The 26,423-nt window shown below is 47.7% G+C and overlaps 1 protein-coding gene across 2 annotated transcripts in view; it reads right to left on the bottom strand.

Moving 5' to 3' along the window:
- The window catches only part of LOC123727355 (RNA-binding motif, single-stranded-interacting protein 3), a 220,033-nt gene that overhangs the window by 136,271 nt on the left and 57,339 nt on the right, over positions 1-26,423 (bottom strand). For both annotated transcript variants that reach the window (XM_045696412.1, XM_045696415.1), the window contains exon 2: positions 15,382-15,566. In XM_045696412.1, coding sequence (XP_045552368.1) covers positions 15,382-15,539 — 158 coding nt within the window. In that variant the 5' untranslated portion in view covers positions 15,540-15,566. The remainder of the gene's footprint in view (positions 1-15,381; positions 15,567-26,423) is intronic.

The raw sequence follows: 26,423 nt of genomic DNA, 5'->3' as shown, positions 1-26,423 counted from the left end.
GCACTTCAATCCAAACCTCATGGAAGCCTTCTGTCTTATTGGGCGCAGGACAGAGAGCTCCTGAGGCTGCATTCATTGTAGCTGGGGATTTTAACAAGGCTAATCTGAAAACAAGACTCCCTAAATTTTATTAGCATATCGAATGCGCTACCCGGGCGGAAAAAATCCTGGACCATTGTTACTCTAACTTCGAGACGCATACAAACCCCTGTCCCGCCCTCCTTTTGGCAAATCTGACCACGGCTCCATTTTGTTGCACCCAGCCTATAGACAGAAACTAAAACAGGAAACGCCTGCGCTCAGGTCTGTTCAACGCTGGTCTGACCAATCTGATTCCACGCTTCAAGATTGCTTCGATCACATGGACTGGGATATGTTCCGCATAGCGTTGGACAATAACATTGATGAATACGCTGATTCGGTGAGCGAGTTTATTAGCAAGTGCATTGGTGAGGTTGTACCCCAGCAACTATTAAAACCTTCCCCAACCAGAAACTGTGGATTGATGGCAGCATTTGCGCAAAACTGAAAGCACGAACCACTGGTTTTAATCAGGGCAAGGCGACCAGAAACATGACCGAATACAAACAGTGTAGCTATTCCCTCCGCAAGGAAATCAAACAAGCTAAGCGTCAGTATAGAGGTCTGCACAACGCATCACCGGGGGCAAACTACCTGCCCTCCAGGACACCTACAGCACCCGATGTCACAGGAAGGCCAAAAAGATCATCAAGGACATCAACCACCCGAGCCACTTCCTGTTCACCCCGCTATCATCCTGAAGGCGAGGTCAGTACAGGTGCATCAAAGCTGGAACCGAGAGACTGAAAAACAGCTTCTATCTCAAGGCCATCAGACTGTTAATCAGCCATCACTAACATTGAGTGGCTGCTGCCAACATACTGACTCAAATCTCTAGCCACTTTAATAATGGAAAAATTGATGTAATCAATTTATCACTAGCCACTTTAAACAATGCCACTTTATATAATGTTTTCATAACCTACATTACTCATCTCATATGTATATACTGTACTCTATACCATCTACTGCATCTTGCCTATGCCGTTCGGCCATCACTCATTCATATATTTTTATGTACATATTCTTATTCATTCCTTTACACTTGTGTGTATAAGGAAGTTGTGTGTCTGGGGGGTTGTGTGTGTGTGTGGGGGGGTTGTGGTGTGTGTGTGTGTGTGTGTGTGTGTGTGTGTGTGTGTGTGTGTGTGTGTGTGTGTGTGTGTGTGTGTGTGTGTGTGTGTGTGTGTGTGAGACCTTTCCAACGGTCTTAGCCGCCCTAAAGATACACAAGGAGGAGGATGTCATTCATTCTGATAGGAGCCAGGAATAATACTGACAACATCCTCTCCTTCAAAGTGTGAGTGTGTGTGTGTGTGTGTGTGTGTGTGTGTGTGTGTGTGTGTGTGTGTGTGTGCGTGTGTTGGGCGATATGGCCTAAAAATCATATCTACATTTTTTTCTAACTTATGGGTGATTCATGATATACAGTATATCTACATTTAAAGATAAAGGTCAAATACACAACATTTCAAACAGTCAGCAATAACGTAATGAATTCAGGGCCTGTGAAGTTATACCCAGGATAAATATAAGCCTTTCCACAACCACAATGGCCACTAATAATAATACTCGTATCAAAATAGGTTAACCTGCTGTTCTGGTAATAATCACTGATCTGACTTCAAGTCTTGTCTATGAAAATGTGCTTTTTGATACAAATTGAACCAGAACAATATATAATGTAAATGAACACCGGTCTCATTAACAATCTCTCAACGTGCTAGTTGAGTAGCCAGCTAATCTTCACAACAATCTCTCAACGTGCTAGTTGAGTAGCCAGCTAATCTTCACAACAATCTCTCAACGTGCTAGTTGAGTAGCCAGCTAATCTTCACAACAATCTCTCAACGTGCTAGTTGAGTAGCCAGCTAATCTTTACAACAATCTCTCAACGTGCTAGTTGAGTAGCCAGGTAATCTTTATATTTCAACTTTAGCCAACGTGGATCTATCTGCTAGTTAACAAGGCAGAACAGTGTAATTGTTGTGAACACACACCCTTCTGTCCATCTCTAATTGTTTGAACAGCACGCTAGTCTGACCCTGTCCCCTTTGTTGAGATGTTGAAATCAAATAACCTACTTTATTTCTCAGAATGAGAACCAGTTGCCAACAAGAACCAGTTGCCTTAAAATAATTGTGTTTTATGCTTATTGCACATTTATAAAACACAGACTAGACAGCTAGTATAACAGTATTTGGCTAAAATGTTACTAACAGTACACGGCCCAGCCCTAGGGTGTGGTTGGCACAAAGGAGAGAACCATGCAGAGACAGAGAGAGAGAGATGGGGAGAGAGAGAGAGAGAGAGAGAGAGAGAGAGAGAGAGAGAGAGAGAGAGAGAGAGAGAGAGAGAGAGAGAGAGAGAGAGAGAGAGTTAGAGAGAGAGAGATGGAGAGAGAGTTAGAGAAACAGAGAGAGTTAGAGAGAGAGAGATGGAGAGAGAGTTAGAGAAACAGAGAGAGTTAGAGAGAGAGAGATGGAGAGAGAGAGAGAAACAGAGGGAGTTGGAGAGAGAGAGAGCGGGAGAGAGAGCGGGAGAGAGAGAGAGAAACAGAGGGAGTTGGAGAGAGAAAGAGAGAGAGAGAGAGCGGGAGAAAGGGAGTGAAACAGAGGGAGGATAAAGCGCCTGTGGCAAAGTCCCTCCAGCCCCTCACCACCACACATACCCCAACCTGACCTTTCTCCAAATTTGACTGTCCATTTGGCAGTGTCCAGGTTTATTGAAACAGGGGGAGGGGGGGGCTGGTCCCTTCTATGAGGGCCAGCAGGGAGGGAGGGGGAGGGGGGGGCTGGTCCCTTCTATGAGGGCCAGCAGGGAGGGAGGGGGGAGGGGGGACGGGGGCTGGTCCCTTCTATGAGGGCCAGCAGGGAGGGAGGGGGAGGGGGGGGGGGCTGGTCCCTTCTATGAGGGCCAGCAGGGAGGGGGGGGGGTGGCTGGTCCCTTCTATGAGGGCCAGCAGGGAGGGGAGGGGGGGCTGGTCCCTTCTATGAGGGCCAGCAGGGAGGGGGGGTGGCTGGTCCCTTCTATGAGGGCCAGCAGGGAGGGGAGGGGGGGGGGCTGGTCCCTTCTATGAGGGCCAGCAGGGAGGGGGGGGGCTGGTCCCTTCTATGAGGGCCAGCAGGGGAGGGGGGGGCTGGTCCCTTCTATGAGGGCCAGCAGGGAGGGGGAGGGGGGTGGCTGGTCCCTTCTATGAGGGCCAGCAGGGAGGGGGAGCCTGGAGCTGGTCCCTTCTTGTGGGCCAGCAGGGGAGGGGGGCTGGGTCCTTCTAGAGGGCCAGCAGGGGGGGGCTGGTCCCTTCTATGAGGGCCAGCAGGGAGGGGAGGGGGGCTGGTCCCTTCTATGAGGGCCAGCAGGGAGGGGGGGGGGGCTGGTCCCTTCTATGAGGGCCAGCAGGGAGGGGAGGGGGGGGGCTGGTCCCTTCTATGAGGGCCAGCAGGGAGGGGAGGGGGGGGGGCTGGTCCCTTCTATGAGGGCCAGCAGGGAGGGGAGGGGGGGGGGCTGGTCCCTTCTATGAGGGCCAGCAGGGAGGGGGGGGTGGCTGGTCCCTTCTATGAGGGCCAGCAGGGAGGGGGAGGGGGGTGGCTGGTCCCTTCTATGAGGGCCAGCAGGGAGGGGGGGAGCCTGGAGCTGGTCCCTTCTATGTGCATCAGACAACTGGTAGCTGGGAGTTGGTTAAAGTACACATAGATCTGGGACCAGGCAGGGATAGGAGGGACTAAGGGACTAGAACGGAACTAGGACCAGCCAGAGATAGGAGTGACTAAGGGACTAGAACGGAACTAGGACCAGACAGGGATAGGAGGGACTAAGGGACTAGAACGGAACTGGGACCATCCAGGGATAGACGGGACTAAGGCCACTGGCGTAACGCATTTTCTCAGGAACCCGCGAGGTCGGAGTTTGATACCGATCGCTGTCCATGGTGCTGAAATGACGACACGTCTGTGCGGCTGTACGCCTATCGATTCGATGATAGGCTATCTGTGGTGCCGAGGCGTATTATTGATTAAGCTAATGGATACATGTTTATTGACAGGCCTATTAGGTCATCACTTGCTCATGTTAAGCCTAACATTTCGCGAAGCTGCACACGGTGTCGCAGTGCTGCCATTTAGACTGCTGGCTGGAGGCTATAACGTATTACTGTGTTCAATAATTAAAGTTGGACATTCAAACCGATTGTAAAATAAACGCAACAGCATGCTAATCAGCTATCAGCTATATCACTAGTGATCACTGCACCTGTACATAGCCCATCTGTAAACAGCCCATCGATCTACCTCATCCCCATACTGTATTTATTTATTTATCTTGCTGCTTTGCACCCCAGTATCTCTACTTTGCACATTCATCTTCTGCACATCTACCATTCCAGTGTTTAATTGCTATATTGTAATTACTTCGCCACCACGGCCTATTTATTGCCTTAACTCCCTTTGTCACGTCCTGACCAGTAAAGGGGTTTATTTGTAATTAGTGTTTGGTCAGGACGTGGCAGGGGGCATTTCTTTTATATGGTTTTGAGTGTGTGTTTAGGTAGAGGGGCGTTTGATATATGTTTCCGGGGTTTTTGGTTTAGTTCTATGTTGTATAGTTCTATGTCTGTTTCTAGGGTGTGTATTTCTATGTTTAGTAATTGGGATTGGGGCCTTCAATTGGAGGCAGCTGGTTATCGTTGCCTCTGATTGAAGGTCCTATAATTAGGAGTATGTTTGTTTTGGGAATTGTGAGAGGTTGTTTTGCACTGCTAGGGTTAGCCTGCAAACTGTTATGTTGTCGTCCGGTTTCTTGGTTTTGTGAAGTGTTCGTGGTTATTTAAAAATAAACGTCAAAATGAGCACTCAACCCGCTGCGCCTTGGTCCAATTCATACGACGGCCGTTACACCCTCATCTCACCTCATTTGCACTCACTGTATATAGACCTTTTGTTCTACTGTATTATTGACTGTATGTTTGTTTTACTCCATGTGTAACTCTGTGTATGTGTCGAATTGCTTTGCTTTATCTTGGCCAGGTCGCAATTGTAAATGAGAACTTGTTCTCAACTTGCCTACCTGGTTAAATAAAGGACTTGTTCTCAACTAGTCTACCTGGTTAAATAAAGGACTTGTTCTCAACTAGTCTACCTGGTTAAATAAAGGACTTGTTCTCAACTAGTCTACCTGGTTAAATAAAGGTGAAATAAAAAAATATATATATGAATATACAGCTACCTGAACCTGCATGACATGAGCCATCCTCACCCTCTCTCCCAGCTCAGATAGAATGGTGTTGTGTAAAACCAGTCTATTAATGCTAAATAATACAGTCAGTCCACCTTCAAAACACCAGCTTAGTAGGGATTGTTTCATTATGCAGTGTACTATCTATAGCTATATATCCTTTTTAAAAACATAAATCAAATAGCCTAACAATGAAGAAGCAAGTAGTCAGCATGAAGATAAATCCAGCCACTATTTATTGTTGAACTCAGCAGGGTTTTGTCTGGCTAATAGCCTAAACAATGAGCTGCAGTTTTCAAGGTGAATTCAATTAAATCAAATTAAATCCAACTTGAGAGACTCCCCTGCTGTCCTGAAGTCCATTTTTGTTTGCAAATATTTTCACCAAGGCCTGGAGGTCCTGGTTGTGGGCTTAACTGTTTTCACCAAGGCCTGGAGGTACAGGTTGTGGGCCTGACTGTTTTCACCAAGGCCTGGAGGTCCAGGATGTGGGCTTGACTGTTTTCACCAAGGCCTGGAGGTCCAGGTTATGGGCCTGACTGTTTTCACCAAGGCCTGGAGGTCCAGGTTGTGGGCCTGACTGTTTTCACCAAGGCCTGGAGGTCCAGGTTGTGGGCTTAACTGTTTTCACCAAGGCCTGGAGGTCCAGGTTGTGGGACTGACTGTTTTCACCAAGGCCTGGAGGTCCAGACTGTGGGCCTGACTGTTTTCACCAAGGCCTGGAGGTCCAGGTTGTGGGCCTGACTGTTTTCACCAAGGCCTGGAGGTCCAGGTTGTGGGCCTGACTGTTTTCACCAAGGCCTGGAGGTCCAGGTTGTGGGCCTGACTGTTTTCACCAAGGCCTGGAGGTTTTCTATACTGACTATTGCCAACCCAGACAGTCTTTCCAGACATTATGCATTATAGGTCCATTGCGCTGCACAGGATATAAACGTAGTCTTGAATGATGCATACCAACGTATACCAGAGAGATAAGGGACTGTTGATATTGTAACCACATAACTCATACGCTGGTTCACCACTATCAACAAAATCACAAAACAACTTTTTGTTCAAGCCCTCAACAAAATGTTGTCTGTTAAAGATGATCATTTGTTTGCATCTGGTAATGTATTGTCTGTCCAGTATCCAGACGACCTGTTCCCAGATCATCCTACACGGTTCATCTCTTCCTGGAACGTGTTGAGGACAGTATCCAGACGACCTGTTCCCAGATCATCCTATACGGTTCATCTCTTCCTGGAACGTGCTGAGGACAGTATCCAGACGACCTGTTCCCAGAACTTCCTATACGGTTCATCTCTTCCTGGAACGTGTTGAGGCCAACAGTTAAGGAGAACGAGAGGCTCAATTAAAGATATTATAGAACTGTCACGACGGTTGAAAGGAGAGGACCAAGGTGCAGCGTGGTGAGCATACATATTATTTTCATTAGAAAAGACGCGGGAACAAAACAATAAACACTACCCAACAAACCGTGAAGCTAAAGGCTACGTGCCCTAAACAAAGTCAACTTCCCACAACACAAGGAGGGAAAAAGGGCTACCTAAGTATGGTTCCCAATCAGAGACAGCGATAGACAGCTGTCCCTGATTGAGAACCATACCTGGCCAAAACATAGAAAATAAAGAACATAGAAAAAGGAACATAGAATGCCCACCTTAGTCACACCCTGGCCTACCCAAAATAGAGAATAAAAAAAACTCTATGGCCAGGGCGTGACAAGAACTGCTCTATTTGAAGCACTTCTCCCTTCTGCCCAGTTTCCCTGATGTTGCTATGGTAATCAAGCTGTTTTTACCATCCTGTAGCTGTTGCTTCTGCTGAGAGAGGTTTTTTAACTGAAATTCATGAAGAACTACCTGAGAAGCATTAGGTTCTCGGTCTGATATGTTGTTTTGAACAGTCAGCTCAGGTCCTTTTGTTGTAACCTCGACCCCATTTCCTCTTATACTTTCAAATCACTATATTTTTGTCTTGTTAATTTTTTTTTTCAATCCTGAAGCCAAACCCTTAGCTTCCTAGTACATGTGGAAATGAAACATGTTTAGGAATGACTTTTTGGAGGGTTACTGTCAAAAGGATTTATTACATTTAAAAACAAATTGACATTGATGACAGGCGCATGGGCCCCCAAAGCTTGCGGCTCGCCCGCCTCAGTGAGTAAGGGTCTGGAAAGGAACTGGTGGAGAGACAAGCGGATGGGATAGGGGTGGCTGGCTGACTGGGAGGAGTGTCTACTCTCTTCTCCTCTACACAGGAAAAGGAGGGGTGTCAGAGAGAGGTCACCAACACAGCTATGATACTACAGTACGCAGCACGAACCATTACACACAGCCTACTACCCACTCAGTATAAACCATAACATGGCTTCACAGATCCTACTACCCACTCAGTATAAACCATAACATGGCTTCACAGATCCTACTACCTACTCAGTATAAACCATAACATGGCTTCACAGATCCTACTACCTACTCAGTATAAACCATAACATGGCTTCACAGATCCTACTACCTACTCAGTATAAACCATAACATGGCTTCACAGATCCTACTACCTACTCAGTATAAACCATAACATGGCTTCACAGATCCTACTACCTACTCAGTATAAACCATAACATGGCTTCACAGATCCTACTACCTACTCAGTATAAACCATAACATGGCTTCACAGATCCTACTACCCACTCAGTATAAACCATAACATGGCTTCACAGATCCTACTACCTACTCAGTATAAACCATAACATGGCTTCACAGATCCTACTACCTACTCAGTATAAACCATAACATGGCTTCACAGAGCCTACTACCTACTCAGTATAAACCATAACATGGCTTCACAGATCCTACTACCCACTCAGTATAAACCATAACATGGCTTCACAGATCCTACTACCCACTCAGTATAAACCATAACATGGCTTCACAGAGCCTACTACCTACTCAGTATAAACCATAACATGGCTTCACAGATCCTACTACCTACTCAGTATAAACCATAACATGGCTTCACAGATCCTACTACCTACTCAGTATAAAGCATAACATGGCTTCACAGATCCTACTACCTACTCAGTATAAACCATAACATGGCTTCACAGAGCCTACTACCTACTCAGTATAAACCATAACATGGCTTCACAGATCCTACTACCTACTCATAATAAACCGTAACATGGCTTCACAGATCCTACTACCTACTCAGTATAAACCGTAACATGGCTTCACATAGCCTACTACCTACTCAGTATAAACCATAACATGGCTTCACAGAGTCTACTACCCACTCACTACTATACAGAAGGCTTTCTTCACAGAACCAGCCAGCCAACCAGTCTCTTATAAGAACCAGCCAGCCAGTCTCTTATAATAACCTGCCAGCCAGCCAGTCTCTTATAATAACCAGCCAGCCAGTCTCTTATAATAACCAGCCAGCCAGCCTCTTATAATAACCAGCCAGCCAGAGAGCCAGTCTCATAAAATAACCAGCCAGCCAGTCTCTTATAATAACCAGCCAGCCAGCCAGTCTCTTATAATAACCAGCCAGCCAGCTAGTCTCTTATAATAACCAGCCAGCCAGTCTCATATAATAACCAGCCAGCCAGTCTCTTATAATAACCAGTCAGCCAGACTCTTATTATAACCAGCCAGCCAGAGAGCCAGTCTCATAAAATAACCACCCAGCCAGTCTATTATAATAACCAGCTAGCTAGTCTCATAATAACCAGCCAGCCAGTCTCTTATAATAGCCAGCCAGCTTGTCTCTTATAATAAAAAGCCAGACAGCCAGTCTATTATAATAACCAGCCAGCCAGCCTCTTATAATAACCAGCCAGCCAGTCTCTTATAATAACCAGCCAGCCAGTCTCTTATAATAACCAGCCAGCCAGTCTCTTATAATAACCAGCCAGCCTGCCAGTCTCTTATAATAACCAGCCAGCCTGCCAGTCTCGTATAATATCCAGCCAGCCTACCAATCTCTTATAAGAACCAGCCAGCCAGTCTCTTATAATAACCAGCCAGCCAGCCAATCTCGTATAATAACCAGCCAGCCAGCCAAACCTCGTATAATAACCAGCCAGCCAGCCAGTCTTATAATAACCAGCCATCCAGTCTCTTATAATAACCAGCCAGCCAGTCTCTTATTATAACCAGCCAGCAAGCCAGACTTAAATAACCAGCAAGCCAGTCTCATAATAACCAGCCAGCCAGCCAGTCTCTTATAATAACCAGCCAGCCAGTCTTATAATAATCAGCCAGCCAGTCTTATAATAACCAGCCATATAACACCTTTTCTAGATTTCACTCCTCCAGCAAGTCCAACTACAATGTAGAATAAAGTAGCCATATCATCTGTGAATTAGAATAGTAGTCATGTAGCTGGATTTCTATGGAGTCAGCAGTTCACACAAACAGACACTAAACTAGCTGCTAGTTCACAGGGAGATGGAGGAGAAAACACCAACACACGGGGTCATGCTACGTAGTATCATAGCTGCTAGTTCACAGAGAGATGGAGGAGAAAACACCAACACACTGGGTCAGGCTACGTAGTATCATAGCTGCTAGTTCACAGAGAGATGGAGGAGAAAACACCAACACACTGGGTCATGCTACGTAGTATCATAGCTGTGTAGTTACAGTTTGAGATGGAGGAGCAGTGATATGGAGAACATTTCAGACAGGGTTCAAAAGAACCAGAGTTTTGCCATCATTAGTTTTTTGCCATCACTGATAGCCTGCCACACTATACAACACATTTATTAAACATAAAAATGAGTCAGGGGTGGAAATCCCGGGGGGACGGGGGACACGACCCCCCCCCCATCATGGGAAAAATATGATTTGTCCAGCCCAATATATCACTGTAAACATAAATGTAATTTAAATAATATAAAAAATACGCAATGAAAGCAATTGTGCTGATCATAGACACTTAATAGCTCGTTTTTAAGTTTCAAAAGATTGCAACCCCCCCACCCTTTGCCTCACAATGGTTTGATCCACTGCCAGTTCCTTAGTTGGCAAGGTAACAGAGGGGTCGTATCTACTGTCTGAAAGGCACTCAATGCACGTGACTGACATGAGGTTAATCCAGTCAATCGCGCCATAGCAATGTTTTGTTTTATGTTGGCAGGGTTCACACACACACTAGCTGAATATGCAGAGCTAGCGCACAAATATGAACTATTAAGCTAGCTAGTACCTATTCCATTTATGTGGCGTCGTCAAAGATGGAATCTTTGCTATCGTCAATTTATTCCAAGATCAGCATGCAGATGATGTAAGTTAGTGCTTCAAAGTCCCTGTGATAAGGTTAGCGATAAACTGAAGTCCAAACTGAACAGAACTACACTCTCTTCTACCATTGTCTTAAATATATTTAATGGTCTCGTTGCAAAAGCTAAATTGTCGCAAGGGAACTTTTATTTCTTTATTTGATTTCACCTTTATTTAACCCGGGTAGCAAAGATTATAGCAAACACCACTGAAACGGAATTGGTGCTCGCTAGCTTTGCAAATTCAGCTATTGTTGGAAGCCAGCCAATATGAAACAAACTATTAAAATTACAAAAGGTTGCAGCATATGTTGTGTAAATGGTGAACTCATACAGCTGTCAACTCTTGTCACTGCAATCCGTTTCACATTTGCTAGCTACCTTTTAGATCGAAGCCCAAATAGAATGATAGAAGATAAGATGAAAGAAGCCCATCTCCTACTGTAAATAACCTACACACTATGTGTGTGTGTAGCCAGCCAGCCAGCCAGCCAGGTAGAAAAATGGCAGAAAAATAAAAAAGACGGACATCAGAGTATTATTCAGTACACCAAAACGTAAAGTAAGAACCCTAGTAGCCTAATATCTCAAAGACTAGTTGATAAAATGTTCATAAGAAAGAAATGAAATTCTAAATGGAAATGTTTCACAATGATGTCATTAGGCAGAGCAGGCAACAGATGTCTGTGACAGCAGAGTTGGGGACAGATATGCAGGGACAGACTGGCAGAGACAGGGAGTCTCAGGTAAGTTTGTTGAGTCTTTGTTTGGCAACATTATGAAAGGTTCTCAATTTTTTTGACTTGTAAAATAGGAACATAATTGGAAAATGCCATGGATACCCCCACTCTCAACTTAAACTGGTGACTGAACTAAGATTTGTTAAAGGCAATGGTATTGCTGTTGTGATTAGTTGTGTAGTTTTGGGTACCGGTAGTTAGGAGTACGGCAAACACCTTATTTCTTTGGTTCCTCAATATACATTTACCATATTACAATGTAGGCTAAGTGTTACAGCACTACTTTTGGTGTCCCCCTCAGGAATTGCTCTTGAGAAAATGTCATGTAATTGTCCCCTCCAAAGTTGATATCAGATTTTCGCCCCTGGAATGAGTGTGAGTTTTTGTCACAACCCGGCTTGTGGGAAGTGACAAAGAGCTCTTATAGGACCAGGGCACAAATAATAATATAATAATAAATAATTTTGCTCTTTATTTAACCATCTTACATATAAAACCGAATGTGTTCATCGAAAATTGTGAGTAACTCACCACAGGTTAATGAGAAAGGTGTGCTTGAAAGGATGCACATAACTCTGCAATGTTGGGTTGTATTGGAGAGAGTCTCAGTCTTAAATTATTTTCCACACACAGTCTGTGCCTGTATTTAGTTTTCATGCTAGTGAGGGCTAAGAATCTACTCTCACTTAGGTACATGGTTGCAAAGGGCATCAGTGTCTTAACAGCATGATTTACCAAGGCAGGATACTCGGAGCGCAGCCCAATCCAGAAATATGGCAGTGGCTTCTGATTAAATGCAATTTTCATAGAACCGCTTGTTGCAATTTCGATGAGGCTCTCTTGTTCAGATATCGGTAAGTGGACTGGAGGCAGGGCATGAAAGGGACAACGAATCCAGTTGTTTGTGTCATCCGTTTCGGGAAAGTACCTGCATAATTGCGCACCCAACTCACTCAGGTGCTTCACTATATCACATTGGACATTGTCTGTAAGCTCGAGTTCATTTGCACAAAACAAAAATCAAACAATGATGGAAAGACCTGTGTGTTGTCCTTGTTAATGCAGACAGAGAAGAGTTACATCTTCTTAATCATAGCCTCAGTTTTGTCCCGCACATTGAATATAGTTGCAGAGAGTCCCTGTAATCCTAGATTCAGATCATTCAGGCCAGAAAAAACATCACCCAGATTGGCCAGTCGTGTCCAGAAACTCGTCATCATGCAAGCGGTCAGACAAGTGAAAATTATGGTCAGTAAAGAAAACTTTAAGCTAGTCTCTCAATTCAAAAAAACGTGTCAATACTTTGCCTCTTGATAACCAGCGCACTTCTGTACGCTGTAAAATAGTTACATGGTCGCTGCCCATATCATTGCATAGTGCAGTAAATACACAAGAGTTCAGGGGCCTTGCTTTAACAAAGTTAACCAATGTCTTTCAAGCCGTCAGGCATTCACTTAGCAGCAAGAGCCTCTCGGTGGATGCTGCAGTGGACCCAAGAGGTGTCGGGAGCAACTGCTTGAACGCGCGTTACCACTCCACTATGTCTCCCTGTCATGGCTTTTACACCATCAGTACAGACACCAACACATCTTGACCACCAAAGTCCAATTGACGTCACAAAGCTGTCCACTACCTTAAAAATATTCTCTCCTTTTGTCCTGGTTTCCAGTGGTTTGCAGAAGAGGATGTCTTCCATATTTGACCCCCCATAAACGTAACGGACATATACCAGGAGCTGTGCCAGGCCGGCCACGCCTGTTAACTCATCCAGCTGTAACGCATATAATTCACTGGCTTGTATGTGAAGCGGTAATTGTTTCAAAACATCTCCTGCCATGTCATAGATGCGTCGTGAAACAGTGTTGTTTGATGAAGTCATTGTCTGTATAGTTTTTTTGGCTTTTTCCCCGAGCAGCCATATCCGCAGCAGCACGAAGAATTAAGTCCTCCACAATACTATGGGGCTTGCCTGTCCTAGCCACTCGGTAGCTCACCATATAAGATGCTTCTAGCTCCTTCTTATTAATGGTATCTGTTGCTTTTATACATGTCTTACTACTCGAAAGTCGTCTTAATTCTCGCTCCAAAAACTCCCGTGGTTTATTTTTTAAATTGGCATGTTTTGTTTCTTAATATCTGTGCAAGAGTGAAGGTTTCATCGAGTTGTGAGATAGTACTTTTACACATATAACACACTGTGGCTGAGGAAAGGCACTACTCCCAATATAAGTGAACCCCAAATCAATGTAGTTCTCATCATATTTGCGCCTCTTCGATGGTCCACCGTCCCTGTCTGTTGTTCATTGCTTTCCCGGTTAAGAAGTAGCTCTTCGGCTGCATCAGATTCACAATTGTCAACAACAAACGTAGAATTATTGATGCTAGCATTGGATGTGCTCCTGGAAGCAGAACAACTTGTGTCGCTGACAGGTGCAGGTGTAGTACTGCTGGTAGTAGCAGGTGTAGTACTGATGGTAGTAGCAGGTGTAGTACTGATGGTAGTAGCAGGTGTAGTACTGATGGTAGTAGCAGGTGTAGTACTGCTGGTAGTAGCAGTTGTAGTACTGCTGGTAGTAGCAGGTGTAGTACTGCTGGTAGTAGCAGGTGTAGTACTGCTGGTAGTAGCAGGTGTAGTACTGATGGTAGTAGCAGGTGTAGTACTGCTGGTAGTAGCATGTGTGGTACTGCTGGTAGTAGCAGGTGTAGTACTGCTGGTAGTAGCAGGTGTAGTACTGCTGGTAGTAGCAGGTGTAGTACTGCTGGTAGTAGCAGGTGTAGTACTGCTGGTAGTAGCAGGTGTAGTACTGCTGGTAGTAGCAGGTGTAGTACTGCTGGTAGTAGCAGCACTAGCAGTAGAGCTGGTATGTGTCTCTATGCACCCGGGCCTTACTTTTTTGAACCATTTATCCATTTTCGCGCAAACAGACTGAGCAGCAGCTACATACGGACCGTTAGTGGAATTCCCGCGAGAGAGTAACGGTTGATGTGATTGGATGTTCATTATTTGACTAGGCTACCTGTATTTCACATTGTGTTGTTATTTCGCTGAACACCAGATGGTTGAATTTTGTTTTTGCCAGTGAAACCAGGCTACTCAGGCGAGAAGAAAACTTCACCCAAATGTACAGCCCCGTTGGAAAATATAAAAGGACTGTTTTTTTATAACTTAAAAAAAGATATAAATTTTTATTTGGCATACCGCCGACTGCATTGCACGTACCCCTGCCTACCCCAGTTTGGGAATACCTGATCTACACTGATTGACGTGGAATTAACAAGTGACATCAATAAGCGATCATAGCTTTCACCTAGATTCACCTGGATTCACCTGGTCAGTCCAGTCAGTGTAGGTAGTACATAAAGTAATGACCTGTTATATCCAGATCATAGCTTTCACCTGGATTCACCTGGTCAGTCCAGTCAGTGTAGGTAGTACATAAAGTAATGACCTGTTATATCCAGATCATAGCTTTCACCTGGATTCACCTGGTCAGTCCAGTCAGTGTAGGTAGTACATAAAGTAATGACCTGTTATATCCAGATCATAGCTTTCACCTGGATTCACCTGGTCAGTCCAGTCAGTGTAGGTAGTACATAAAGTAATGACCTGTTATATCCAGATCATAGCTTTAACCTGGATTCACCTGGTCAGTCCAGTCAGTGTAGGTAGTACATAAAGTAATGACCTGTTATATCCAGATCATAGCTTTCACCTGGATTCACCTGGTCAGTCCAGTCAGTGTAGGTAGTACATAAAGTAATGACCTGTTATATCCAGATCATAGCTTTCACCTGGATTCACCTGGTCAGTCCAGTCAGTGTAGGTAGTACATAAAGTAATGACCTGTTATATCCAGATCATAGCTTTAACCTGGATTCACCTGGTCAGTCCAGTCAGTGTAGGTAGTACATAAAGTAATGACCTGTTATATCCAGGTCATAGCTTTCACCTGGATTCACCTGGTCAGTCCAGTCAGTGTAGGTAGTACATAAAGTAATGACCTGTTATATCCAGATCACTAATAGAGAGATGTCTCCACTCACGGTTGACATAGTTTGATGAGGTCCTGGTCACTGGTCCCAGGGGGTAGTCCTCTGATGTACAGGTTAGTGTGACTGAGCTGCTCCATACTACAGCCTCCACCTCCTCCTCCTCCTCCTCCTCGGTGACCGTTGTTAGGGCTGGGACTGGGAGGGACCATGGTGGAAGGGGGAGGGGCATAGGACTGCTGAGAGAGAGATAGAGACAGAGGCAGAGAGGGAGAGAGAGAGAGAGAGAGAGAGAGAGAGAGAGAGAGATTACAACTACAGATCGAATCTGAATATTTAAACAATGTTGCAAATGTCGGAGAGGCAGACAGCAATGTTTACACAAATCTCCGCTGTTGAAAACTAAATGTTAGTCTTAAAGAAATGTGAGTTAATGTCTAGATGCTTTTTATAGTGGAGATCAAGTTTATAAATTGCCTGGCTGGGCTGATGAGACAGTGGATTGCAGCAGTCCAATGGAACAGAGTAAATAGGCATTTTAACGTCATAGATTTAGCCAGTGGTAACTTGTGGAATAGACACCATCTGGAATGCGCTTTTAACCAATCCGCATTCAGGATTAGACGCATCCGTTGTATAAATAAGGGGAATACAATTAAGATATTATGATATGCTATTGTTAGAACGCACTGTCTATCATTCATACACTGACTCCCTCTCAGAGACAGAGTGGATATACAGGGGGACCACTACACTGACTCCCTCTCAGAGACAGAGTGGATATACAGGGGGACCACTACACTGACTCCCTCTCAGAGACAGAGTGGTTATACAGGGGGACCACTACACTGACTCCCTCTCAGAGACAGAGTGGATATACAGGGGGACCACTACACTGACTCCCTCTCAGAGACAGAGTGGATATACAGGCAACAGACCAAACAGGCCCTAATAGGTAGGTAGGTAGGTAGGTAGGTGTGTGTGTGTGTGTGTGTGTGTGTGTGTGTGTGTGTGTGTGTGTGTGTGTGTGTGTGTGTGTGTGTGTGTGTGTGTGTGTGTGTGTGTGTGTGTGTGTGTGTGTGTGTGTGTGTGATAATGACTAGCTGTCACCACTCTGCAGAGAGGCTGAGCCAAGCCCTGATATTAATATATTACCTGTACTTCCAACAACCACACACACACACACACACACACACACACACACACACACACACACACACACACACACACACACACACACACACACACACACACACACACACACACAAAACCAGTGTGCCTGAGGCTGCGATGGTAGTACTATAACCGACTGGATTAAGTTCTCAGAAATACGACCCAGAACAGGAAGAGCAGAGACGGATCAGCATTCCATCCCTTCTAACAAATATGTTCTCAATGAAGTATGGAGGGATGACAGGGGAGGATATAGTATGGAGGGATGACAGGGGAGGATAGGGTATGGAGGGATGACAGGGGAGGATATAGTATGGAGGGATGACAGGGGAGGATATAGTATGGAGGGATGACAGGGGAGGATAGAGTATGGAGGGATGACAGGGGTGGATAGGGTATGGAGGGATGACAGGGGAGGATATAGTATGGAAGGATGACAGGGGAGGATATAGTATGGAGGGGTGACAGGGGAGGATATAGTATGGAGGGATGACAGGGGAGGATATAGTATGGAGGGGTGACAGGGGAGGATATAGTATCGAGGGATGACAGGGGAGGATATAGTATGGAGGGATGACAGGGGAGGATATAGTATGGAGGGGTGACAGGGGAGGATAGAGTATGGAGGGATAACAGGGGAGGATATAGTATGGAGGGATGACAGGGGAGGATAGAGTATGGAGGGGTAACAGGGGAGGATATAGTATGGAGGGATGACAGGGGAGGATAGAGTATGGAGGGGTGACAGGGGAGGATATAGTATGGAGGGGTGACAGGGGAGGATGAGGTATGGAGGGATGACAGGGGAGGATATAGTATGGAGGGATGACAGGGGAGGATATAGTATGGAGGGATGACAGGGGAGGATATAGTATGGAGGGGTGACAGGGGAGGATATAGTATGGAGGGATGACAGGGGAGGATAAAGTATGGAGGGATGACAGGGGAGGATATAGTATGGAGGGATGACAGGGGAGAATATAGTATGGAGGGGTGACAGGGGAGGATATAGTATGGAGGGATGACAGGGGAGGATATAGTATGGAGGGATAACAGGGGAGGATATAGTATGGAGGGATGACAGGGGAGGATATAGTATGGAGGGGATGACAGGGGAGGATATAGTATGGAGGGGTAACAGGGGAGGATAGGGTATGGAGGGATGACAGGGGAGGATATAGTATGGAGGGGTAACAGGGGAGGATATAGTATGGAGGGGTGACAGGGGAGGATAGAGTATGGAGGGGTGACAGGGGAGGATATAGTATGGAGGGGTGACAGGGGAGGATGAGGTATGGAGGGATGACAGGGGAGGATATAGTATGGAGGGATGACAGGGGAGGATATAGTATGGAGGGATGACAGGGGAGGATATAGTATGGAGGGGTGACAGGGGAGGATATAGTATGGAGGGATGACAGGGGAGGATAAAGTATGGAGGGATGACAGGGGAGGATATAGTATGGAGGGATGACAGGGGAGGATATAGTATGGAGGGGTGACAGGGGAGGATGAGGTATGGAGGGATGACAGGGGAGGATATAGTATGGAGGGATAACAGGGGAGGATAGGGTATGGAGGGATGACAGGGGAGGATATAGTATGGAGGGGTGACAGGGGAGGATATAGTATGGAGGGGTAACAGGGGAGGATAGGGTATGGAGGGGTAACAGGGGAGGATAGGGTATGGAGGGGTGACAGGGGAGGATATAGTATGGAGGGATGACAGGGGAGGATATAGTATGGAGGGATGACAGGGGAGGATATAGTATGGAGGGATGACAGGGGAGGATATAGTATGGAGGGGTAACAGGGGAGGATATAGTATGGAGGGATGACAGGGGAGGATATAGTATGGAGGGATGACAGGGGAGGATATAGTATGGAGGGGTAACAGGGGAGGATATAGTATGGAGGGGTGACAGGGGAGGATATAGTATGGAGGGGTGACAGGGGAGGATGAGGTATGGAGGGGTGACAGGGGAGGATATAGTATGGAGGGGTAACAGGAGAGGATATAGTATGGAGGGATGACAGGGGAGGATATAGTATGGAGGGGATGACAGGGGAGGATATAGTATGGAGGGGTGACATGGGAGGATATAGTATGGAGGGGGTGACAGGGGAGGATATAGTATGGAGGGATGACAGGGGAGGATATAGTATGGAGGGATGACAGGGGAGGTTTTGGTATGGAGGGATGACAGGGGAGGATATAGTATGGAGGGATGACAGGGGAGGATATAGTATGGAGGGGTGACAGGGGAGGATGTAGTATGGAGGGATGACAGGGGAGGATATAGTATGGAGGGGAGGGTAGAGGAGGTGAAGGGAGGAGGGGAGGGTAGAGATGGGGGAGAGAGGAGGGGAGGGTAGAGATGGGGGAGAGAGGAGGGGAGGGTAGAGATGGGGGAGAGAGGAGGGGAGGGTAGAGGAGGTGAAGAGAGGAGAGGAGGTAGAGATGGGGAGAGAGGAGGTGAAGGTAGAGATGGGGAGCCAGCTCTCTGTAATGATACAGTGTGTTGACAGACATGTTCTCCTCTCCAACAACACCTCACAGTTTCACCTGTTTGACTCCTCTCACAGTAATCTCATCGTCTGGACTATTCAGAGACAACACCCTACTGGGCCATCCTAGAAAGCAAGCCATTTCATCATGTCAGAATATCTGCCATTTAACGGGCGCTTTTATCCAAAGCCACTTACAGTCATGCATGTTTTGTATGTGTGGCCCAGCAGGAATTGAACCTACTATACTGGTGTAGCAACACCATGCTCTACCAACTGAGCCAACTGTCCCCCATCTCTACCCTCCCCTCCTGCTCTACCAACTGAGCCAACTGTCCCCCATCTCTACCCTCCCCTCCTGCTCTACCAACTGAGCCAACTGTCCCCCCATCTCTACCCTCCCCTCCTGCTCTACCAACTGAGCCAACTGTCCCCCATCTCTACCCTCCCCTCCTGCTCTACCAACTGAGCCAACTGTCCCCCATCTCTACCCTCCCCTCCTGCTCTACCAACTGAGCCAACTGTCCCCCATCTCTACCCTCCCCTCCTGCTCTACCAACTGAGCCAACTGTCCCCCATCTCTACCCTCCCCTCCTGCTCTACCAACTGAGCCAACTGTCCCCCATCTCTACCCTCCCCTCCTGCTCTACCAACTGAGCCAACTGTCCCCCATCTCTACCCTCCCCTCCAGCTCTACCAACTGAGCCAACTGTCCCCCCATCTCTACCCTCCCCTCCTGCTCTACCAACTGAGCCAACTGTCCCCCCATCTCTACCCTCCCCTCCTGCTCTACCAACTGAGCCAACTGTCCCCCATCTCTACCCTCCCCTCCTGCTCTACCAACTGAGCCAACTGTCCCCCATCTCTACCCTCCCCTCCTGCTCTACCAACTGAGCCAACTGTCCCCCATCTCTACCCTCCCCTCCTGCTCTACCAACTGAGCCAACTGTCCCCCATCTCTACCCTCCCCTCCTGCTCTACCAACTGAGCCACACAGGTCACCTGTTTGCAGACAGTCTCCTCCCCTCCTCCCCACCCTCCTCCTCACCCCTCCTCCCCTCCTCCCATCCTCCTCCCCTCCCCAACTCTCCTCCCTCCCCTCCTCCCCTCCTCTCCTCCCCAACACCTCCTCCCATCCCCAACTCTCCTCCCATCCCCCCCTCCCTCCTCCCCTCTCCTCCTCTCCTCTCCCCTTTCCTCCCCACCCTCCCCTCCTCCCATCCTCTCCTCCCATCCCCTCCTCCCCATCCTCCTCTCCTCTCCTTCCCAACTCTCCTCCCCTCCCCTCCTCCCCTCCCCTCCTCCCCTCCCCACACTCCACTCCTCCTCTCCTCCCCTCCTCCTCCTCCCCTCCCTCCTCTCCTCTCCTCCCCTCCCCCCTCCCCTCCTCCCCTCCCCTCCTCTCCTCCTCCCCTCACCTCCTCCTCACCCTACCATAACACTCTTTCAACATTTTCCAGCATCCACTTCGCTATGATTCCAAAGAGGTTAGGAAAGTACACAGTTGAAATTGGGGGAAACTGCAACAATGTGAAAGATGAGACAACAGCATCCACAACAATAACATGATGCAAAGCTGCAGTCTATTCATGTTGAAGTTCTCTGTCTCTACCTTCTCCTCTCCTCTCCTCTCCTCTCCTCTCCTCTCCTCTCCTCTCCTCTCCTCTCCTCTCCTCTCCTCTCCTCTCCTCTCCTCTCCCTCTCCTCTCCTCTCCTCTCCTGACACAGACAGACAGACAGACAGACAGACAGACAGACAGACAGACAGACAGACAGACAGACAGACAGACAGACAGACAGACAGACAGACCAGAGGAAAGACAGACAGACAGACAGACAGACAGACAGACAGACAGACAGACAGACAGACAGACAGACAGACAGACAGACAGACAGACAGACAGACAGACAGACAGACAGACCAGAGGACAGACAGACAGACAAACAGACAGACAAACAGACAGACAGACAGACAGACAGACAGACAGACAGACAGACAGACAGACAGACAGACAGACAGACAGACAGACAGACAGACAGACAGACAGACAGACCAGAGGACAGACAGACAGACAGACAGACAGACAGACAGACAGACAGACAGACAGACAGACAGACAGACAGACAGACAGACAGACAGACAGACAGACAGACAGACAGACAGACAGACAGACCTCATTTCCCTAAAGGCTTCTCCAGTTGCCAAACAATTAGTCCCTACTGGAGAGCCCTCCAAAATTGGTTTCAAATGACTGCTTCCCTTTAACGTTTCTGTCTCCCTCTCTTTCTCTCTCTCTCCCTTCCCATCATCCTCTCCCCTCCTCCCTCTCCCTCCCTCATCTCTCCCCTCCTCTCTCTCCCTTCACCTCTCCCTTCACCTCTCCCTCCTCTCTCTCCATTCTCCTCTCTCTCCTCTCTCTCCATTCACCTCTCCCTCCTCTCTCTCCATTCACCTCTCCCTTCACCTCTCCCCTCCTCTCCCTTCACCTCTCCCTCCTCTCTCCCTTCACCTCTCCCTTCACCTCCCCCTCTCCCTTCACCTCTCCCCTCCTCTCCCTTCACCTCTCCCCTCCTCTCTCTCCCTTCACCTCTCCCCTCCTCTCTCTCCATTCACCTCTCCCTTCACCTCTCCCCTCCTCTCTCTCCCTTCACCTCTCCCCTCCTCTCTCTCCCTTCACCTCTCCCCTCCTCTCTCCATTCACCTCTCCCTTCACCTCTCCCTCCTCTCTCTCCATTCACCTCTCCCTTCACCTCTCCCTTCACCTCTCCCTTCACCTCTCCATTCACCTCTCCCCTCACCTCTCCCCTCCTCTCCCTCACCTCTCCCCTCCTCCCTCTCCCTTCACCTCTCCCTTCACCTCCCCCCTCTCCTCTCCCCTCTCCTCTCCCATCACCTCTCCCCTCCTCTCTCTCCCTTCACCTCTCCCCTCCTCTCTCTCTCCCTTCACCTCTCCCCTCCTCTCTCCATTCACCTCTCCCCTCACCTCTCCCTTCACCTCTCCCCTCCTCTCCATTCACCTCTCCCCTCACCTCTCCCCTCACCTCTCCCTTCATCTCTCCCCTCCTCTCCATTCACCTCTCCCCTCACCTCTCCCCTCACCTCTCCCTTCACCTCTCCCTTCCTTTCTTCCTCCCTCTCCCTTCACCTCTCCCCTCCTCTCTCTCCCTTCACCTCTCCCTAAATCTATCCCCTCCTCTCTCTCCCCTCCTCCCTCTCCTTCACCTCTTCCCTCCTCCCTCTCCTTCCATCTGTCTCTTTCTCTGATGGGGTGATGTGAGAGAGAGAGGGGAGAGGGATGAGAGAGAGATACTTTTTACCTTTCTTTAATGATACATCCTCATTTCATTTCATTAAAACCAAATTCCACCCTAAAGCACGCAGAGAACATCCCATCTGTTGTCCCTTGACCTTTGACCTTTGACCCCTACTTTTTAGCCAAATAGCCAACTTTGTCTGAGCAAACAGAAAATTTAACAACATACATTTGGCCTTTTCCTTATTAGAATAGCTGAACCCCATTATAAACATCCCGAACAGTAAGCTCCACCCCCAACCTCTCACACAGACATTCCAACAGAGACATTAACCTGGTGCACACAGACATTCCAACAGAGACATTAAACTGGTGCACACAGACATTCCAACAGAGACATTAACCTGGTGCACACAGACATTCCAACAGAGACATTAATGACATTAACCTGGTGCACACAGACATTCCAACAGAGACATTAATGACATTAACCTGGTGCACACAGACATTCCAACAGAGACATTAATGACATTAACCTGGTGCACACAGAAAACACATGAATCACAGTTTCTCTCATGACACAGAAAGGACACCCCTGCCCGACTCCCGGGTCGACCCGTACCAACCAGCTGTTAGTGGCCAGGGCTCCATGTAGAACCCTCCACTGGAGATCCCCTGACCTCTCTGGTACTGGGGGTTTGTAGAGGCCCCTCCATCTAAAACCCACCATACTCTCTGCCCCACATACCCCCTGCCACTGATGTGCCTTCACTCCTGTTAGGCTCCTAATGTTCCTCACCTTAACGCAGAGATTTTACTGGGCTTTACCTCCCGCCCTCTCAAACTCCCCCAGGCTCAGAGGGTTCAAATCTAACAAGTCCTCCAGGATCTCTCCAGCAGCCTAAGAGATGTTAGTCCTGTTTGTTGTGCCAAGACTTCCGAGGTTTTCCACCCCTCCTCTCCCAGCAGTCGCAGGTCACTCAGCCTTAGTAAACCCGCTGCCATCAGTCGCCTCTGCAGGGTGGCCGACTGAACCCATCTCAAAAGGATGGCTGGGTTGTGGAAGATAGGCTCCTTCCACACCCACATCCCAGGCTCCACACCTCCTTCTCGTGTGGGCCTTAGCAGTTGTCAGGCCCTCAGCACCGCGGAGTAAAAATAAGACAGACGTGCTGTACTCAGCCTCATGAGGAACAGCTGCCGGTCCAACCCTAATCCGCCAGCTCTCCTCAGCAGCGCGCATGCTGGTTCCCTCCAGCCGACATCAGTATGGTACAGCAGTCTCTGCACCACCTTTAGTCGGAATACAGCCACCCTGCTCTCCAGTTCCACCAGGCCTTGTCCTCCTTAGTGGACGGACATGTACAACCCTGCTGCCCTCAGCCAGTGATGGCCTGACCAGAAAAAAATCCACCAGCTTGCGTTGTAGGTCTTGGCCCACATAAAAGAGCTTTGCTCTTGCCTCAGTTCACCTTAGCGGACGAAGCTCCCTCGTACACCTTCAGACTAGTCTTTAGTTGTCTGCATATCCTGCCCATCCCAGAAATGTTGTCTGCATACACCGACACAGCTATACATGTCAACACACTCATGCCTGTCCAGCACACTCCCTGCAGTCTCCTGCGTAGCAGGTCCAGAAAAGGCTGAATGGCTAGTGTATATAATCTTTCTAACAGAGGGCATCCTTGTCTAATGCTCCGCCTCACCCAGAATGGACTACTGAGCCCCCCTCTCACCTTGACCATACACAACGCCCCAGCATACAACAGCTTCACACAGGCCAAAATCCTTTCTCCAAACACAAACACAAACATCACATTAAACAGATACTCATGGTCCACTCTATCAAAAGCCTTGTCTTAGTCTATAGAGACCAGTCCAAAGTTCACATTCCAACAAAGTTCACATTCCAACAAAGTTCGACAAGTCCAACATGTTCCTGATTAAGAACAAGTTGTCCGTGTTTCAGTGTCCCGGTACACAATATGTCTGGTCCTTGTGTACTATAGAGTCCAGAGGCCTACATTGCCTTGCCCCACCAGCTCTACCCCCACATCACTAATGCTAAGCTCGTAGTTCCCCCAATACTGTCCTAGCCTCTGAGGATGAGAGAGATGTATACTGTTGACAGAAAAGACGACTTTACCCACATCGCACCATTGACTCAGAGACTCATACTCCTCCCTTCGCTGCCCCCACCTTTTCCCAAAAAGTCTGGAAACCTGAGCAAAAAGTGGCATCCTGTAAGAGCTTTACATTAAACTTCTAATAGGATGCCTGTCCGAGGCCCTGGTGAAATAGACAGCCGAGCCATGGTTATGTGATGATCCGAAAAACCCCACCGGGAGAATGGTAGTGCCCAACAGCCTATTGCTCTGATTCCTGGACGTGTAAAACCGATCAAGTCAGGCTGCGCTCACCCTAGCTCCAAAGACCTTCACCCATGTGTTGGGATGTCTATTTCTCCAAACATCCACTAGGTCAAACTGATTAATGATGTCCCTTAACACCCCCACTGAGCCTGAACGAGGCTCCTCCACATGTCTGAATTTCGTAAAATCCATCGTACAGTTCTAGTCCTCGCCGACCACCAGCGTCTCCTCAGGCGCTACCTGTGAGAGTTCCTGTCTAAGACACCCAAACAGACACCTCCTCTCTCTCCCTGTGTTAGGAACATACACATTTATAAAGACAAAACCCCTTTTATTAATTTCTGCTTTTACTACAAGCAGTCTACCCTACACACCTCCTTTGAGGAGCACATTTTTTACAGCCAGACCCGGTACAAAAAAGGAAAGCCTCCCCTGCACTAACATTTGTTCCATGACTCAACACACTTGCCCCTTTCCTCCAGAGCCCCCAATCAACTTTATTCACCACATCACTATGCATCTCCTGCAGAAACAACATCTGTAATTTCTTTTTGTTTTACGTATTCACCCAACAGACTCTTCTTTCCCGCATCTCTGGCGCCATTTATATTAAGCGAGCCTACCCGTAGAGTCTCCATAAGAAGTGGGAGAAAAGCCAGCAAAGAAAGAGACCAAAAGCAAAGCTCAAAAAGCCCCAGTGCCAGAAAAAAATGTTTTCATGTAAACAGCGTCTGAAAATAGACCCTTACACACTGTTGTGACTCACTTCCTCAACCTAAAACACTTCCTGGGTGAGAGGACACCGTGCCCCTAATTTTCAATAGAGTGTTGTACTGATCTTACAAACTTTCCACGGATTGCAAAAAAAAAGCTTAAAGATTAGGAACCTTGACAGTTCCCTCACCGTGTGCTTTGACCCCTCTGCCTGGCTGGCTGTCAGCTCTGGACCCATTGAATAGGAGTCTGAAAAGATAGCCTCCTTATCATCCTCTTCCTCAGAAACACCTTGATCCTCCCATCCTGATCACCTACCTTTTCTTTCTAGTCGGGGCCTCCCCCCCAGCACCAGGCAAAGGTTCCTCTCCCCTCCCACCTCCTTTCTTCTCCCCCTTTTTCCTCTTCCGCATGACACCCTATTCCACCACCCCTAGTCGCTTACCCTTCCCCACTATACTCTCCTCATCCACTAGCATAACCTGACTAGACCCAGCCTCATCTACACCATGATCTATAACCTGACTAGACCCAGCCTCATCTACACCATGATCTATAACCTGACTAGACCCAGCCTCCTCTACACCACCATCTATAACCTGACTAGACCCAGACTCATCTACACCCCCATCTATAACCTGACTAGACCCAGCCTCATCTACACCACCATCTATAACCTGACTAGACCCAGACTCATCTACACCACCATCTATAACCTGACTAGACCCAGCCTCATCTACACCACCATCTATAACCTGACTAGACCCAGCCTCATCTACACCACCATCTATAACCTGACTAGACCCAGCCTCATCTACACCATCTATAACCTGACTAGGCCCAGCCTCATCTACACCACCACCATCTATAACCTGACTAGACCCAGCCTCATCTACACCACCACCATCTATAACCTGACTAGACCCAGCCTCATCTACACCACCATCTATAGCCTGACTAGACCCAGCCTCATCTACACCCCCATCTATAACCTGACTAGACCCAGCCTCATCTACACCACCATCTATAACCTGACTAGACCCAGCCTAATCTACACCACCATCTATAACCTGAC

Source organism: Salmo salar, chromosome ssa02, assembly GCF_905237065.1.
Source record: "Salmo salar chromosome ssa02, Ssal_v3.1, whole genome shotgun sequence".
Lineage (NCBI taxonomy): Eukaryota > Metazoa > Chordata > Actinopteri > Salmoniformes > Salmonidae > Salmo > Salmo salar.
The sequence above is the reverse complement of the archived record's forward strand: the minus strand, read 5'-3'. Positions and strand labels throughout refer to the sequence as shown.